The 13,518-nt window shown below is 65.8% G+C and overlaps 1 protein-coding gene across 1 annotated transcript in view; it reads left to right on the top strand.

Annotated features, from left to right (window-relative positions):
* Positions 1-4,961: 4,961 nt before the first annotated feature.
* The window catches only part of TESK1 (testis associated actin remodelling kinase 1), a 29,346-nt gene continuing 20,789 nt past the window's right edge, over positions 4,962-13,518 (top strand). Inside the window, exon 1 of the mRNA XM_065406714.1 lies at positions 4,962-5,207. Within this exon, the coding sequence (XP_065262786.1) occupies positions 4,962-5,207 (246 nt within the window). The remainder of the gene's footprint in view (positions 5,208-13,518) is intronic.

The following is a 13,518-nucleotide window of genomic DNA, read 5'->3' as shown; positions in this document are numbered from 1 at the left end:
TATTCGCAGCCGTGGCCTCTTCCCAAACAGCCCCCTGCGAGCCATTCGCCTGGCCTGACACCGCGGGGCTGGTGGAGCCAGCGGCAGAGCAGAAAGGTCCAGGGCCTCAGGGCCAGTCACGTCAGCCGTTTTGCTGCCCCAGGAAGCGGGCAAGGTGCTGATGTGCCAGGCTGCGAGCCCGGAGCACAGGCAGGCCAGGCGGTGGCAGGGGGGCTCCCCCTGGTGCCCCCCCCCGTGTGTGGCGGGTGGATTGGGGCGTAGGGCCAGTGCTGAGTCCGCTGGGGTCGTGTGACGGGGCACCCCCGAAGGGCTGGCTGGAGGCCGAGCGGGTTTAGCGCAGGCCGGGGGCCCAAGCACAAATCCAACAACCAGCTGGGTACAGGGCCGAGGTGAGTTTTCTTTGTGCCTGTGCAGGGCAGAGGCTCCCGTCCCAGGGTTCCCCCCCCCCCCATGGTTGGCTGCAGAGAGGGTGGGGCGCAGCCTGCTTGGTCCTGGCTTTCCCTGAGCTATTCTGCATGGGCAGCCCCGGCACAGACGCTGGGGCGCGGGGCAGTGTGAGCAGGCAGACAGAGAGGCGTTACTGGGGGTCAACCCCCACCAGGGCTGCAAGGAGCTGGGGCAGGGGGACGGCGCGGGATACAGGTGTGTGCTGGGCTGCCGTTCCCGTGAGCGCTGGGCCAGACTGGGCTCCTGGGGCCCCCTCAGTCCCCCTGCTGCGCCACATGCAGCCCTGCCAGCCAGTACAGAGCTCCGTGCCCTCTGGCAACGAGTCCCCCACTCACGGCCCCACACCCCCAGGGCTGTTACAGAGCCCTCGCCCCAGCATGCAGGATGTAGCTAGTGGGAGCAGCAGGGCGGGGCGGGGAGACACCCATCGGTAATTAGCACCTAGCCCTTCTCATGCCCCGGTCTCAGAGCACAGGGCGCAGGGCTGTCACCCCATTCGCAGAGGGGAAAGTGAGGCTGGGGAGGGACTTGCCCAGAGCCACGTGGTGAGTCAGTGGCAGAGCCAGGGTAGCACTTGGGTGGGCAGGAGCCGGAGCGGGCAGCACTGAGGTGAGCCGCATGCTCCCGGCTCTCCCATCCTGGCGGCACAGCCGGGCAGCGGGCGCTGGCTGCTGGGAGAGGCAGCGCGGCTGGGACCTGCGTGGGCCGCTAGGCGCTCCGATGCTATGGGACGGGGCTGGGTAGCGCCTAGACAGAGTGCATGGGGCCACGTTTCGGAGCATGCATGAATCTGCAGGAGGCCAGCGGTTGGCGTGTCCAGGGGGCACCATGAGAAGGGGTTGAAGGGCAGGAATGCCCCTCCCTGGGCTGGGACAGTGTTTGCTCCTATCCTCCTACCCATGCTGCCTACCCCCAAGGGCATCCACTCCCACAGCACCTTTCCCCACCCACAGCAGAGGAGCTCACTCCCTCTGGATGGGGCAGGCTGCACAGGCGTCGCCCAGGGCTGGGGCTGAGCCCGGGCAGGAGGAGAAGGACCCTCTGCCCCCTGAGTGGAAGGGCAGAGCTGCCCCCCTCAAGTGTCTGCTTGGGCAGGATCTCAGGAACCCTGCTCCCCACGGCGTGGCGGGTGATCAGGCTGTTGAAGGCACCGAGCCCTGCGGAGCTGCCTCTGTCTATGTCCCGCCGACACACACACACTGTGGCAGCAGGATGGAGAACACGGGGCTCGGGTGGCAGGGAAAGGTGGCTGGGCACCCAGCCTGCCTGGGTAAGCAGGGCCCATGGCAGCCCCTTCCCCTGGCACCTGCCATCAGTCTCCCAGCCAGGCTCAGGCACCGGTGGCTCCGAGCCACAGGACGGAGCTGCTGTTATTTGCTCGTGAAGGGGCCAGGCAGCCCCTGTGGGACGGGCATGGGCAGAGCCGCCCAGGCACATGCCCGGTTTGCCCAGTTCACAGCTTCCCTGGCAAATAACAAGAGTTCGCCCTTCCGTACACCTCACCCACTCCCTAGGAGGGGGCGCTGTCACTAGACAGGAAAACCGAGCCTCGGAGAAGGGACGTGACCTGCCTAAGATCACATGCTGAGTCAGTGGCAGAGCCAGGGAGAGAACCCAGGAGTCCTGGCTCCCAGGTCCCTGCTCTAACCACTAGGCCCCACTCCCCTCCCAGAGCTGGGGATAGAGTCCAGGAGTCCTGTCCCCTCCCCGCTCTATCTAGGTGTCATGGATCCCCAAGACGTGTGCTGAGCCCCAGCTTGTAAACAGCCCCTTGGAGGATCCCTTCAGTGGGCCAGGCCCCCCCAGGGCCCTGCTCTGGGAATGGGCGACAGGGGATGGATCACTTGATGTTTCCCTGTTCTGTTCATTCCCTCAGGGGCACCTCGCACTGGCCACTGTCAGCAGACAGGACACTGGGCTAGATGGACCTTTGTTCTGACCCAGTCTGGCCGTTCTTATGTTCTTCCTTCCCCCAGCCCTGCAGCCCCATCGCCTCCGAGTCTGAGCCCCTGGGCTCCAGCCTCCTGCTCCACCTCAGGCCCTGCCCAGCGAGTCCCACCCAGCCAGCCCCTGGGCGAGACGTGGCCCCTCCGCAGGGACCGACGCCCCCAGCCGGGGTCTGCAGCACCTGGAGCCCCCATGGGCAGCCCTGAGCTCAGCCCAGAGACCTGCAGGCTGAAGCATCGTCCACCTGGCCGAGCAGAGCAGCTCCCCAGCCAGGCTGGGGGGCCCCCAGCTCAGGCGCTGGCCCCCTCTGGCCCCCTCGGCAGGTCAGTCGCAGGAGCCAGCAGCCAGCTCCCTCCAGGAGCCCGCTCTGTACCCCCTGCCTGGCCGGTCTCAGCCCTTTGTCCTCGAGCGGGGATCTGCCCAGCTTCCCTGCTGAGAGCTGGGGGCACCTCCTGCCCCTTGGCCGGGGGTCCCTGGGTGTCCATGTGCTGGGCACTGGGGGTCCCACGGCCTTGCTGGGATCCAGCATCACCACGGGGTGCAGCCAGCTCCTTAACAACCCTCTGCACTGTGACCCAGACAGCCCCGGGACACCCCCCTCCTGTTCTGCGCTGCCCCTGGAGCGGACAAACCCCCCCCCCCCCACTGAGTAACAACGCAAAGTGCAGTGGGAAACTGAGGCACACCTAGGAGTCATACAGACATTACAGACCATTACAGGGTTTAAAAGAGAACTGGATAAATTCATGGAGGTGAAGTCCATGAATGGCTATTAGCCAGGATGGGTAAGGAATGGTGTCCCTAGCCTCTGTTTGTCAGAGGGTGGAGATGGATGGCAGGAGAGAGATCACTTGATCATTGCCTGTTAGGTTCACTCCCTCTGGGGCACCTGGCATTGGCCACTGTCGGTAGACAGGATACTGGGCTGGATGGACCTTTGGTCTGACCCAGTCTGGCCGTTCTTATGTTCTTATGTACAGACCATCCCCCTTCGTCACAGTGGGTTCATTGTGGGGGGATCTGGGCCCCGTCCCTCACCTCCCCAGAGCAAGCTGCCAGCGCGGTGCTGGGAGAATCTCTGCCTTGGCAGCACCACGGCCCGGCAGCCTCTTGTGTGCGCCAGCCTCAACTCCCGCCGCACATGGCCCTGGCCGGAGCACGCGGCCTTGCGGGAGGACATGGCAGCGGTGCCGGCTGGGCCGGGGGTCGCTGGGCTGGCGTTGCCAAAGCACCGAGTCCAGTCACCCTCCTCGCTCTGGGTCTGCTTAGCCCATGGGCTCCGGGGCCACGTGTAAATGGCTGGAGCCGTGCATGGGAGGCCACTGAGGCCGGTGCAGAAGCAGAGCACAGAGTCCTGGGTGATGGAGCGAGGCCGATGGGACGTGGCGGGGGCTGGCGGCCGGGTTTGGGGGGCTGGGACCTGAGGGCAGGTCTAAGACCCGTCCAGGCCTGTAGTGGAGACACCCCCATGCCGACGGGCCATTTCTGTCGCCCTTCTCTGAACCTTTTCAATTCAATGTAACGTTGGGGGGCTGGGGTGGCCAGGCGTGCCGCAGTGTGCACGGGGTGGGGAACCGGGGTTTATACGGGGGCTTGATGGCATTTTCTGTCTTAATAGCTAAACATTAAACACATGGGACCCTGCCCAGGCAGGCGCTAGGTGTACTGCGGGGCAGGGCCCCACACGCCCCGGGGAGCCCCTTCCCGGGCAGGCGCTGGGATGTTGCCTGTGCCCTGCCCGGTCCGTGTGGCCCTTTGCAGGCTGTGCGGCTGGTCAGGTCAGAGGCTGGACCGGAGCAGGGGCCGGGGCCGGGGCCGGGAGGGAGCCGAGGAGCGGGGCAGGAACCGGGGAACGGGGCAGGAGCCGGGGAGCGGGGCAGGGGCCGGGGCAGGAGCCGGGGAACGGGGCAGGGGCCGGGGAGCGGGGCAGGGGCCGGGGCAGGAGCCGGGGAACGCGGCAGGGGCCGGGAGGGAGCCGGGGAGCGAGGCCGGGGAACGGGGCAGGAGCCGGGGAGCGCGGCCGGGAGGGAGCCGGGGAGTGCGGCAGGCGCGGCCGGGGAGGCTGGTACCCAAGGGGTTAAGGGCTCGCCCCGCCCCGGCTCCGCCTCTCCGGTCCGCTCCGCTCTCAGGGCCGCGCTCGGAGCCGCAGAGAAGCGGAGACACGGAGCGGCGGAGCCGAGCCCGGCCGGGCCCCTGGCGAGCCCGAGCCCCGCTGCGCCCCGGGGCTGCCCCCGCCGGCGCGCCCTGTTCCCGATCCCCCGCCCCGGCCGCTCCCCGCCCCATTCCGGCCATTGCCCCGGGCCTGCTGCACCCCCCCGGCCCCACCCCAGGGCATGACCCCCCCATCCCCACCCCTCCCCTGGGGCTGCCCCTGCCCCTGAGCCTGGTGCCAAGGTCCCCTGGAGCCCCCCTGGCCCTGGAGCCCCCCTGCCCTGGAGCCCCCCTGGCCCTGGGGCCCCTGAAGGCCCCTGCACCCTGGCTGCGCCCGCGCCCACGCAGGACACTGGGCTCCCAGCTGGGGGCGAGGGGGCTGTGCCCGGGCAGGGGGCCGAGCGGGCACTATGTGAATGGCGCTGAGGGTGCTCAGCGCGCCCGACATGGACTGGGAGAAGCTGAGCCGGCGGCCCGGGCTCTCCCTGCGGGTGGACCGTCTGGACGAGGGTGACGGGGAGCCTCCGGCCACCTGGCAGGGCTGTGGGCGCCTCCGGCCCTCCTCGTACCGGGCCCTGCGCAGCGCTGTCTCCACCCTGGCCCGCATCGACGACTTCTACTGCGAGAAGATCGGAGCCGGCTTCTTCTCCGAGGTCTTCAAGGTACGGGCATGGGCACCTGGGGATGGGCAGTGCGGGATGGGGACGGGTACCTGGAGACGGGCAGGGCAGGATGGGGACGGGTACCTGGGGACGGGCAGTGCAGGATGGGGACAGGTACCTGGGGATGGGCAGGGCAGGATGGGGACGGGTACCTGGGGACGGGCAGTGCGGGATGGGGACAGGTACCTGGGGACGGGCAGGACGGGGACGGGCAGTGCGGGATGGGGACAGGTACCTGGGGACGGGCAGTGCGGGATGGGGACAGGTACCTGGGGACGGGCAGGACGGGGACGGGCAGTGCGGGATGGGGACAGGTACCTGGGGACGGGCAGTGCGGGATGGGGACGGGTACCTGGGGACGGGCAGGGTGGGACGGGGACGGGCAGTGCGGGATGGGGACAGGTACCTGGGGACGGGCACCTGGGGACGGGCAGTGCGGGATGGGGATGGGCAGTGCGGGATGGGGACAGGTACCTGGGGACAGGCAGGACGGGGACGGGCAGTGCGGGATGGGGACAGGTACCTGGGGACGGGCAGTGCGGGATGGGGACGGGTACCTGGGGACGGGCAGGGTGGGACAGGGACGGGCAGTGCGGGATGGGGACAGGTACCTGGGGACGGGCACCTGGGGACGGGCAGTGCGGGATGGGGACGGGTAGTGCGGGATGGGGACGGGTACCTGGGGACGGGCAGTGCAGGAAGGGGATGGGCACCTGGGGACAGACAGTGTGGGATGGGCATGTGGGAATGGGCAGTGCGGGACGGGAATGGGCACCTGGGGACGGGCAGGACAGGCATGTGGAGACGGGCAGTACTGGATAGGGACAGGCACCTGGGGACGGGCAGGGCAGGACAGGGATGGGCACCTGAGGACAGGGTAGGGCAGGATGGGCATGTGGGGACGGGCAGTGTGGGACGGGGACAGGCACCTGGGGATGGGCAGCGTGGGACGGGGATAGGCACTTGGGGACAGTCAGGGCAGGACAGGGACGGGCACGTGGGGATGGGCACGTGGGGATGGGCAGCGCGGGACGGGGATAGGCACCTGGGGACAGTCAGGGCAGGACAGGGACGGGCACATGGGGATGGGCACTTGGGGACAGTCAGGGCAGGACAGGGACGGGCACGTGGGGATGGGCACCTGGGGACAGGCAGCACAAGATGGGCATGTGGGGACGGGCAGCATGGGATGGGGACGGGTACTTCAGGGACCGGGCAGATGTGTGGGTTGGGCGCCTCGGAGGGGCAAGGTGGGACTGGGTGCCATGGGGATGGGCATGTGCATAGGGCTCTGTGGGGACTTGCGCTTCAAAGGGGCAGGTGCGTGGGGATGGGAGGGACCGTGGGGATGGTGCCTTGGAGGGGTGGGAGACTGGGCAGTGTGGGGACCGCACACGGGGCGGGTACCATGGTTGCCCTGTGGCAGTTGCCTCTTCCTTGTCCTATGCCCCTGGCTCAAGGCCTCTGGCTGGGGATGGAGAGGGCCTGCTCAGCGACCTGTTAGAGCCGTTCCTCCAGTTCCTTTGGGCCATGGGCGCGTGGGCTGGGCTGCAGGCCAGGGCCTAGAAGATGGGAGGGTGGGTACCAATGGGCGCTGGCCGTCGGGGCTGGGTGCCCGGGGGCGCCGGCCATTGGGCTATTGTGGGGACACCCTACTGCCTCTCCCAGGTCCCTGGCACAGCTTCCCCCAGGCTCCTGCTTGCCCCCGGTCTTTGGGCCTTGGCCCTGGGATTCGGCCAGGTGCAGAGATCAGTAAGGCAGGTCAGCGTGGTCAGGGGAACCCTGAACCCTGCACCTCGTCTCCAGGATTGTGGCTTCCCCCTCCCCCACCCAAACCCGGGAGCCCAGGGTCCCTGGCGCAGGGACCCGGATCCGGCAGCTCCGCTGTGGGCAGCGCGTCCCCTCTGCGAACCCAGGGTAACCTCACCTCGGGGCTCTGGGACACGCCGGACACCTCACGCTCTTTGTAAAGCCGGTGCTGGGCCTCACCACAGTGCCTGGGCACGAAGAGGGGGCTTTGTTAGCTGGGGTGTCCCGTCCCCTTGGGTCTCAGGTGCTTCAGAACCCCTCCTTTGCTGAGCTCCTGAGTGTGCGCACGGGTGTGCATGGGTGTCGGGACTCCCAGGGCAGAGGGGCAGTGTGTGTGTCTGCCCAGCCCCAGGGGCGGGGGCTGCAGTGGGCTGAGCTGTGGGGGCCCCTGCCGTGGGCTCCCAGGGCACAGGGGCAGTGTGTGCGTGTGGGTGTGCGTGGGTGTTGGGACTCCTAGGGCAGAGGGCTGGCAGCTGGGGCCGGAGCACAGGATTGTGTGTCGCGGGCGGGGGGGCGTGTCCAGGCTGTTTACAGGCTGGGAGCTGTAGGGACAGTGGGAAGCCACGGCAGGGCAGGGAGCTCTGGGTGTGAGCAGAGCCCATGGGCCAAGGGGGGGGACAGGGGGTCCCTTGTAACGCTGTGGGGCAGGTCAGGGAAGAGCGACGTCTTTGCACCTCTGTATGGCAGCTGTGGGCCCGGGTGGCGTTGGGCAGAGCGGGATGGGGGTGCTGGGCCCATCCATGACCTGGGTCCCACCCGCTGTTGAGCGCGGTGGTGGGGCCAGTTGCGGGCAGGGGGCTGGCCTTTCCGTCTGCCTGCCTGGGGTACAGGGGAAGGCTGGTGAACAGGGTGCCGGGGTGCCCTGACGTGACGCCGGCTCTGGTGATGGGTCTGCGCCGGGGCCTGCAGGGGTGTCTCACAGAGAATCGGGCCCTGCCTCGTGGTTCCAGAGCCCATCGCGCCAGGGGCTGTGGGGCTGGGGTCGTGCCTGCCGCGGGGTTCGTGGGCTGCAGGCAGCCGGGTTGTGGCACCGGTTTGTTGCCAGCGAAGGTGTTTCTGGAGGAGGGAGCGGCGGGGTCCGGCCTGCGCTCTCAGCACAGCCTGTCTCACCGCCACAGGGCGCTGCTTGTTTTCACAGCGGCTGTTGTGGTGTGCGGAGGGGCTGCTGGGTGGGGGAGGCTCCTTCTCTGCCCCTCCCTCGGCAGAGGTGCGTGCGAGTGCGAGCGCGCCCGGGCTGTTTTGGCAGCGTAAGGCACGAGGTGTTGGAGGTGCCCACAGGCCGTGGGCGGGTAACACCCTCCACCCCCCCATGCAGCTTCATCCCCGGGGTCCTTCTGGGGGGTGCAGAGCTGAGAGGGGCTCCCCAGGGTGCTTGTGGGTGCTGCCCAGCATGACAGCGTGAGCTTCACCCCCCATTGGCAGCACTCCTGGGTGGCGCAGGGTTAGCCTGGGTCCCGCGGAGCTCGCTATCTCCATGCCTGGAAGAGCCCTTTTGAGGTCCCCCTGCCCCGGCCTCCTGCCGTGGCCTTGGCACTTGGGCCTGGTTTGCAGGGATCTGGGTCTGGCCTGCGCCCCCCCCCCTCTCCCCCCCCGGGAGGTGCTGTCAGAGGTGGAAGCCCTGGGGCCCTGCCCCTCTCCTTGGGCCCAGCAGGAGGGCTGGCTGCCTTGGGAGCAGCTGTCTTGGTGACGCTGGCCGTCCCTGCGAGAGGCTGGCCCAGGCAGGCTGAGGGTGGCATTTATAACAGCCAGGCGGGCGGTTGGCCGCTCAGGGAATACGGCTCCATCTAATAACGACTCTCCTGCCAGCCGGCAGGATCCCCGCCCCCTGTGCCCCCAGCCGGCGGGATCCCCGCGCCCCCAGCCGGCGGGATCCCCGCGCCCCCAGCCGGCAGGATCCCCGCACCCCCAGCCGGCGGGATCCCTGCGCCCCAGCCGGCGGGATCCCCTCGCCCTGCGCCCCCAGCCGGCGGGATCCCCTCGCCCTGCGCCCCCAGCCAGCAGGATCCCCGCCCCCTGCACCCCCAGCCGGCAGGATCCAGGCACCCTGCACCCCCAGCCAGCGGGATCCCCGCGCCCTGCGCCCCCTGCACCCCCATCTGCTCGGCCAGACCAGGTGCCTCTCCCACCTTGCTGGTGCTGCCCCCAGCCCGCGGGGGAGCCATTTGCGTGGCTGAGTTTGTCCCCGCTAGTGATTTCCCCACACGGGGACATGGAGGGAGCGGGCACTGGAAAAGGGTTGGGGTGGGTAGTGGCAGGGGAAGAGCGGAGTGGGGGTGGGGTGGCGGTGGAAGGGGAAAAGCAGCGTGTTGGGATGGGCAGCGGCGAGGGAAGGGCGCAGTTGGGGTTGGGGCGGCGGGGGAAAGGCGCTGTTTGCAGTGGCGGGGGAAGGGCGTGGTTGGGGCAGCGGGGAAGGACAGGGGGTTAGGGTGGGCAGCGGTGGGGGAAGGGCAGGGGGTTAGGGTGGGCAGCGGCGGGGGAAGGGCGGGGGTTAGGGTGGGCAGTGGCGGGGGAAGGGCGTGGTTGGGGCAGCAGGGGAAGGGCAGGGGGTTAGGGTGGGCAGCAGCGGGGGAAGGGCGCGGTTGGGGCGGCGGGGGAAGGGCGCTGTTTGCAGTGGCGGGGGAAGGGCGTGGTTGGGGCAGCGGGGAAGGGCAGGGGGTTAGGGTGGGCAGTGGCGGGGGAAGGGCGTGGTTGGGGCGGCAGGGGAAGGGCAGGGGTTAGGTTGGCAGTGGCAGGGGAAGGGCATGGTTGGGGCGGCGGGGGAAGGGCAGGGGGTTAGGTTGGCAGCGGCGGGGGAAGGGCACAGTTGGGGTTGGGGTGGCAGGGGAAGGGCAGGGGGTTAGGTTGGCAGCGGCGGGGGAAGGGCACAGTTGGGGTTGGGGTGGCAGGGGAAGGGCAGGGGGTTAGGTTGGCAGCGGCGGGGGAAGGGCACAGTTGGGGTTGGGTCGGTGGGGGAAGAACAGGGGGTTAGGGTAGGCAGCGGCGGGGGAAGGGCAGGGGTTAGGTTGGCAGTGGCAGGGGAAGGGCATGGTTGGGGCGGCGGGGGAAGGGCAGGGGGTTAGGTTGGCAGCGGCGGGGGAAGGGCACAGTTGGGGTTGGGGCAGTGGGGGAAGGACAGGGGGTTAGGGTAGGCAGCGGTGGGGGAAGGGCAGGGGTCAGGTTGGCAGTGGCGGGGGAAGGGCATGGTTGGGGCGGCGGGGGAAGGGCAGGGCTTAGGTTGGCAGTGGCGGGGGAAGGGCATGGTTGGGGCGGCGGGGGAAGGGCAGGGGGTTAGGTTGGCAGCGGCGGGGGAAGGGCACAGTTGGGGTTGGGGCGGTGGGAGAATGACAGGGGGTTAGGGTGGGCAGCGGCGGGGGAAGGGCACAGTTGGGGTTGGGTCGGTGGGGGAAGAACAGGGGGTTAGGGTGGGCAGCGGCGGGGGAAGGCCAGGGGGTTAGGTTGGCAGCGGCGGGGGAAGGGCACAGTTGGGGTTGGGGCGGCAGGGGAAGGGCAGGGGGTTAGGTTGGCAGCGGCGGGGGAAGGGCACAGTTGGGGTTGGGGCGGTGGGGGAAGGACAGGGGGTTAGGGTAGGCAGCGGCGGGGGAAGGGCACAGTTGGGGTTGGGGGGGCGCTGTTTGGGGCGGCGGGGGAAGGGCGGCCGGTCGCCATTCATTGTGCAGTGGGGAGGCTGCTCCAGCACCTGGCTTTGGTCGCGCAGGGACTCGGCGTGGGCCTGGGTGCGTGAGCCGCGTGCTCCCCCGTGGCCTGGCTGGGCCCTATGCTGTGTGCGGGGGGGAACCTCTCCCTGCCAGAGCCCCCCAGGCACAGTCATGTGTGGGCTGCATACCTGGGCCAGTCGAGGGATCCAGCTCAGGGCCCAGCCAGGGCCAGGCAGGTGTTAGTGGGATCCGGGGGCGCTGGCCAGAGGGGACCTGACCTCCTGCTTAGCACAGCCCATTACCCGCCCCTGTGCTGAGCCCAGTCCCTGCTTTCACCAAAGCCCCCTCCAGGAGGGCTGCGGTGTGGATCAGTGGCACGAGCCGGAGAGTCCCTTGGCAGTCTGCCAGCGGGAACCACCTCCCTGGCACACATTTGGGTCTTGTTTCTAAGATGCATTTCTTTGGCCTCAGCTTCCAGCTCTTTGTCTCTCGCTCGTCGTTTTCACCAGGCCTGGAATAATTTTTGTCTCTTCTCTGCACCTCTCCAAGTTTTCAACGTCTTTTTAATACTGTGGCCACCAGAGCTGGAAGCAGGATCCAGCACTGGTCTCACCAGCGCTGTGTACAGAAGTAAAATCCCCCCCTGCGCCTGCTCCCCTGTTTATACACCCCCCGGTCACATTAGCCCTTTGCAGCACAGCATCGCGCTGGGAGCACTTGATCGGTTACTTGCCCAGCGTGAGCCCCGGATCCTTTTCCGAGTCATTGTTTGCATTTGGCTGTTTTAAATCCGGTGTTGTTTGAATGGGCCCAGCTTAGCGAGTGAGCCAGATCGCTCTGGGTGTCACCCTGTCCTCATTACTTGCTGCACCGCCCGTCTGGCTGCTCTCCACAGATACCCCGAGATTGCTGATGACAAAAATCATCCCTGACGTTTTCCTCAGTAGCTCTCAAAGCGCTGCACAAAGGAGGCAGGATCAGTCTCCAGTTTTACAGGTGGAGAAATCGAGGCACAGGGCAGGGAAGCGACTTGTCCCAGGTCACCCAGCAGGCCAGGGGCCAAGCTCAGGATAGAACCCAGGTTTCCTGAGACCCAGCCCAATGCACTATTCCAGGCTTCTAGCCACTTGGCCAGGCCACCTCTTACAGTGACTAGTGTCAGGCATAGAACCAATCCCACTGGAAACACCCTCATTCAGCAATTCCCCATCAGTGACCACTGCTTGAGATCCATCAGTTAGCCAGTCCTTAAGCTATTTAGCATGTGCCTTATTGCTAGTGTTCAGTGCTCGTTTTAACCAGAGTGTCACACACCTTCCAACAGTTTGTTCCATCTGCGCCGTTACCTTCGTTAACTCACTTGGAATCTCATCAAAGGATGAAATCAGATATGTTAGACAAGACCTGTTTCCATAAACCCTATTTTCCTGTCCTTCCGTTCTTTGTCACTTGAATCCCATATCAGTTTTTCCATTATTTTGTCTGGGATTGATGTCAGGCTAAGCAGCCTATTGTTACCCGGGTCATCCTGCTTGACCTTTTTGAATATTGACGCAACATTAGCACGTTTCCAGTGTTCTGGATTTTCCCCAATATTCCAGGATTGATTAAAAAATTATCATTAGCAGACCAACTCTTTTAGGACTCTTGAGTGCTAGTTACCAAGACCTGCTGATTTAAAAATGTTTATCCCTAATAGATGTTGTCTAACATCATCCTCAGTTACTATTGGACTAGATGGTACTTCGTTTTTGTGTGATAAGAGTATATCATCCGGCTTCTTTCCAAATACAGAACAGAAATATTTTTGAATGCTTCTGCATTTTCTGCATCATTGTGAAAAACTTTGCCAGCTCCATCTAGTAATGGGCCTATGCTGTTGCTAGGGTTTCTTTTATTCCTGACATACCTAAAAAAACCTCTCCTTTTTATTGTCCTTGGCCCAGCTAGCCATGGATATTTTCCCTGATGTCTTTAGCTTCCTTTATCAATTTTCTATTCTGTATAACTTCTCATTTATATCAGTTGCAATCTACTTGCCCCCATTCCCGTTCCCCATTCTGTTCCCCTTATTTCCATTTGTTAGATATTGCTTTTTTATTTCGAATTGCATCGCCACTGAACCTGGATGGGGTTTTCGCCCGTGTTGGTAACATGCCTAGAGCCAGAGGTGTAGACTGGCCCCCATGCCTAAGCACATAAGGAGTGCTGGCTGTCACGGACTTACAGATTGTGCCCACTCGTGGCCCCGTGCGGTCCGTGGGGGGTGCCCCTTTCAGTGAGACAGCCCTTCTCGGGGGTTCACTCTCTCTCGGGGTTAGGCCCCTCCACCTCCTGGAGCCGCACCTCTCTGAGCCTTAGCACGTCTGTCTCTGCCATGGGCCCCTGCAGGGAGTCCACTCGCTCTGGACCCCTGGGGCCTCCACCCCCAAAGGGGTTGATGCAGCCCTGTTCTCTAGACCGGAGTGACTCTCAGCCAGCATAAAACAGGAGGGTTTATTGAGAGTTGAACACAGCACAGGAAACTCTCAGGGCCTCAGGCCTGGCCTCCCTCAGCCCAGCACATCCCAGTCTCTCTGCATCCAGGTGGGCTCTGTCTGCTCCCCCTCTCCAGCCCAGAGCCCCCCTGCTCCCAGCTGGGCATCTGAGATCACCGGCCCCAGGCCCCGCCTCTGTCCATTGTCTTCTCTCCAGGGAAACAGGGTCGTAAACTGGGGCCTCCTCTCCTCGCTTCTGTCCTCTGGCTGGAACCGGCTGGTTAGGTCACTGGGTCCTCACTCTGCAGCCCATTGTCCGCCCACTGGCCAGAACCGGCTGCAACTCCTGAGCTGGGCCTCTGGATCACCAGGTCGCCAGGTCACCGGTCG

Source organism: Emys orbicularis, chromosome 6 (genome assembly GCF_028017835.1).
Source record: "Emys orbicularis isolate rEmyOrb1 chromosome 6, rEmyOrb1.hap1, whole genome shotgun sequence".
Lineage (NCBI taxonomy): Eukaryota > Metazoa > Chordata > Testudines > Emydidae > Emys > Emys orbicularis.
The sequence above is the reverse complement of the archived record's forward strand: the minus strand, read 5'-3'. Positions and strand labels throughout refer to the sequence as shown.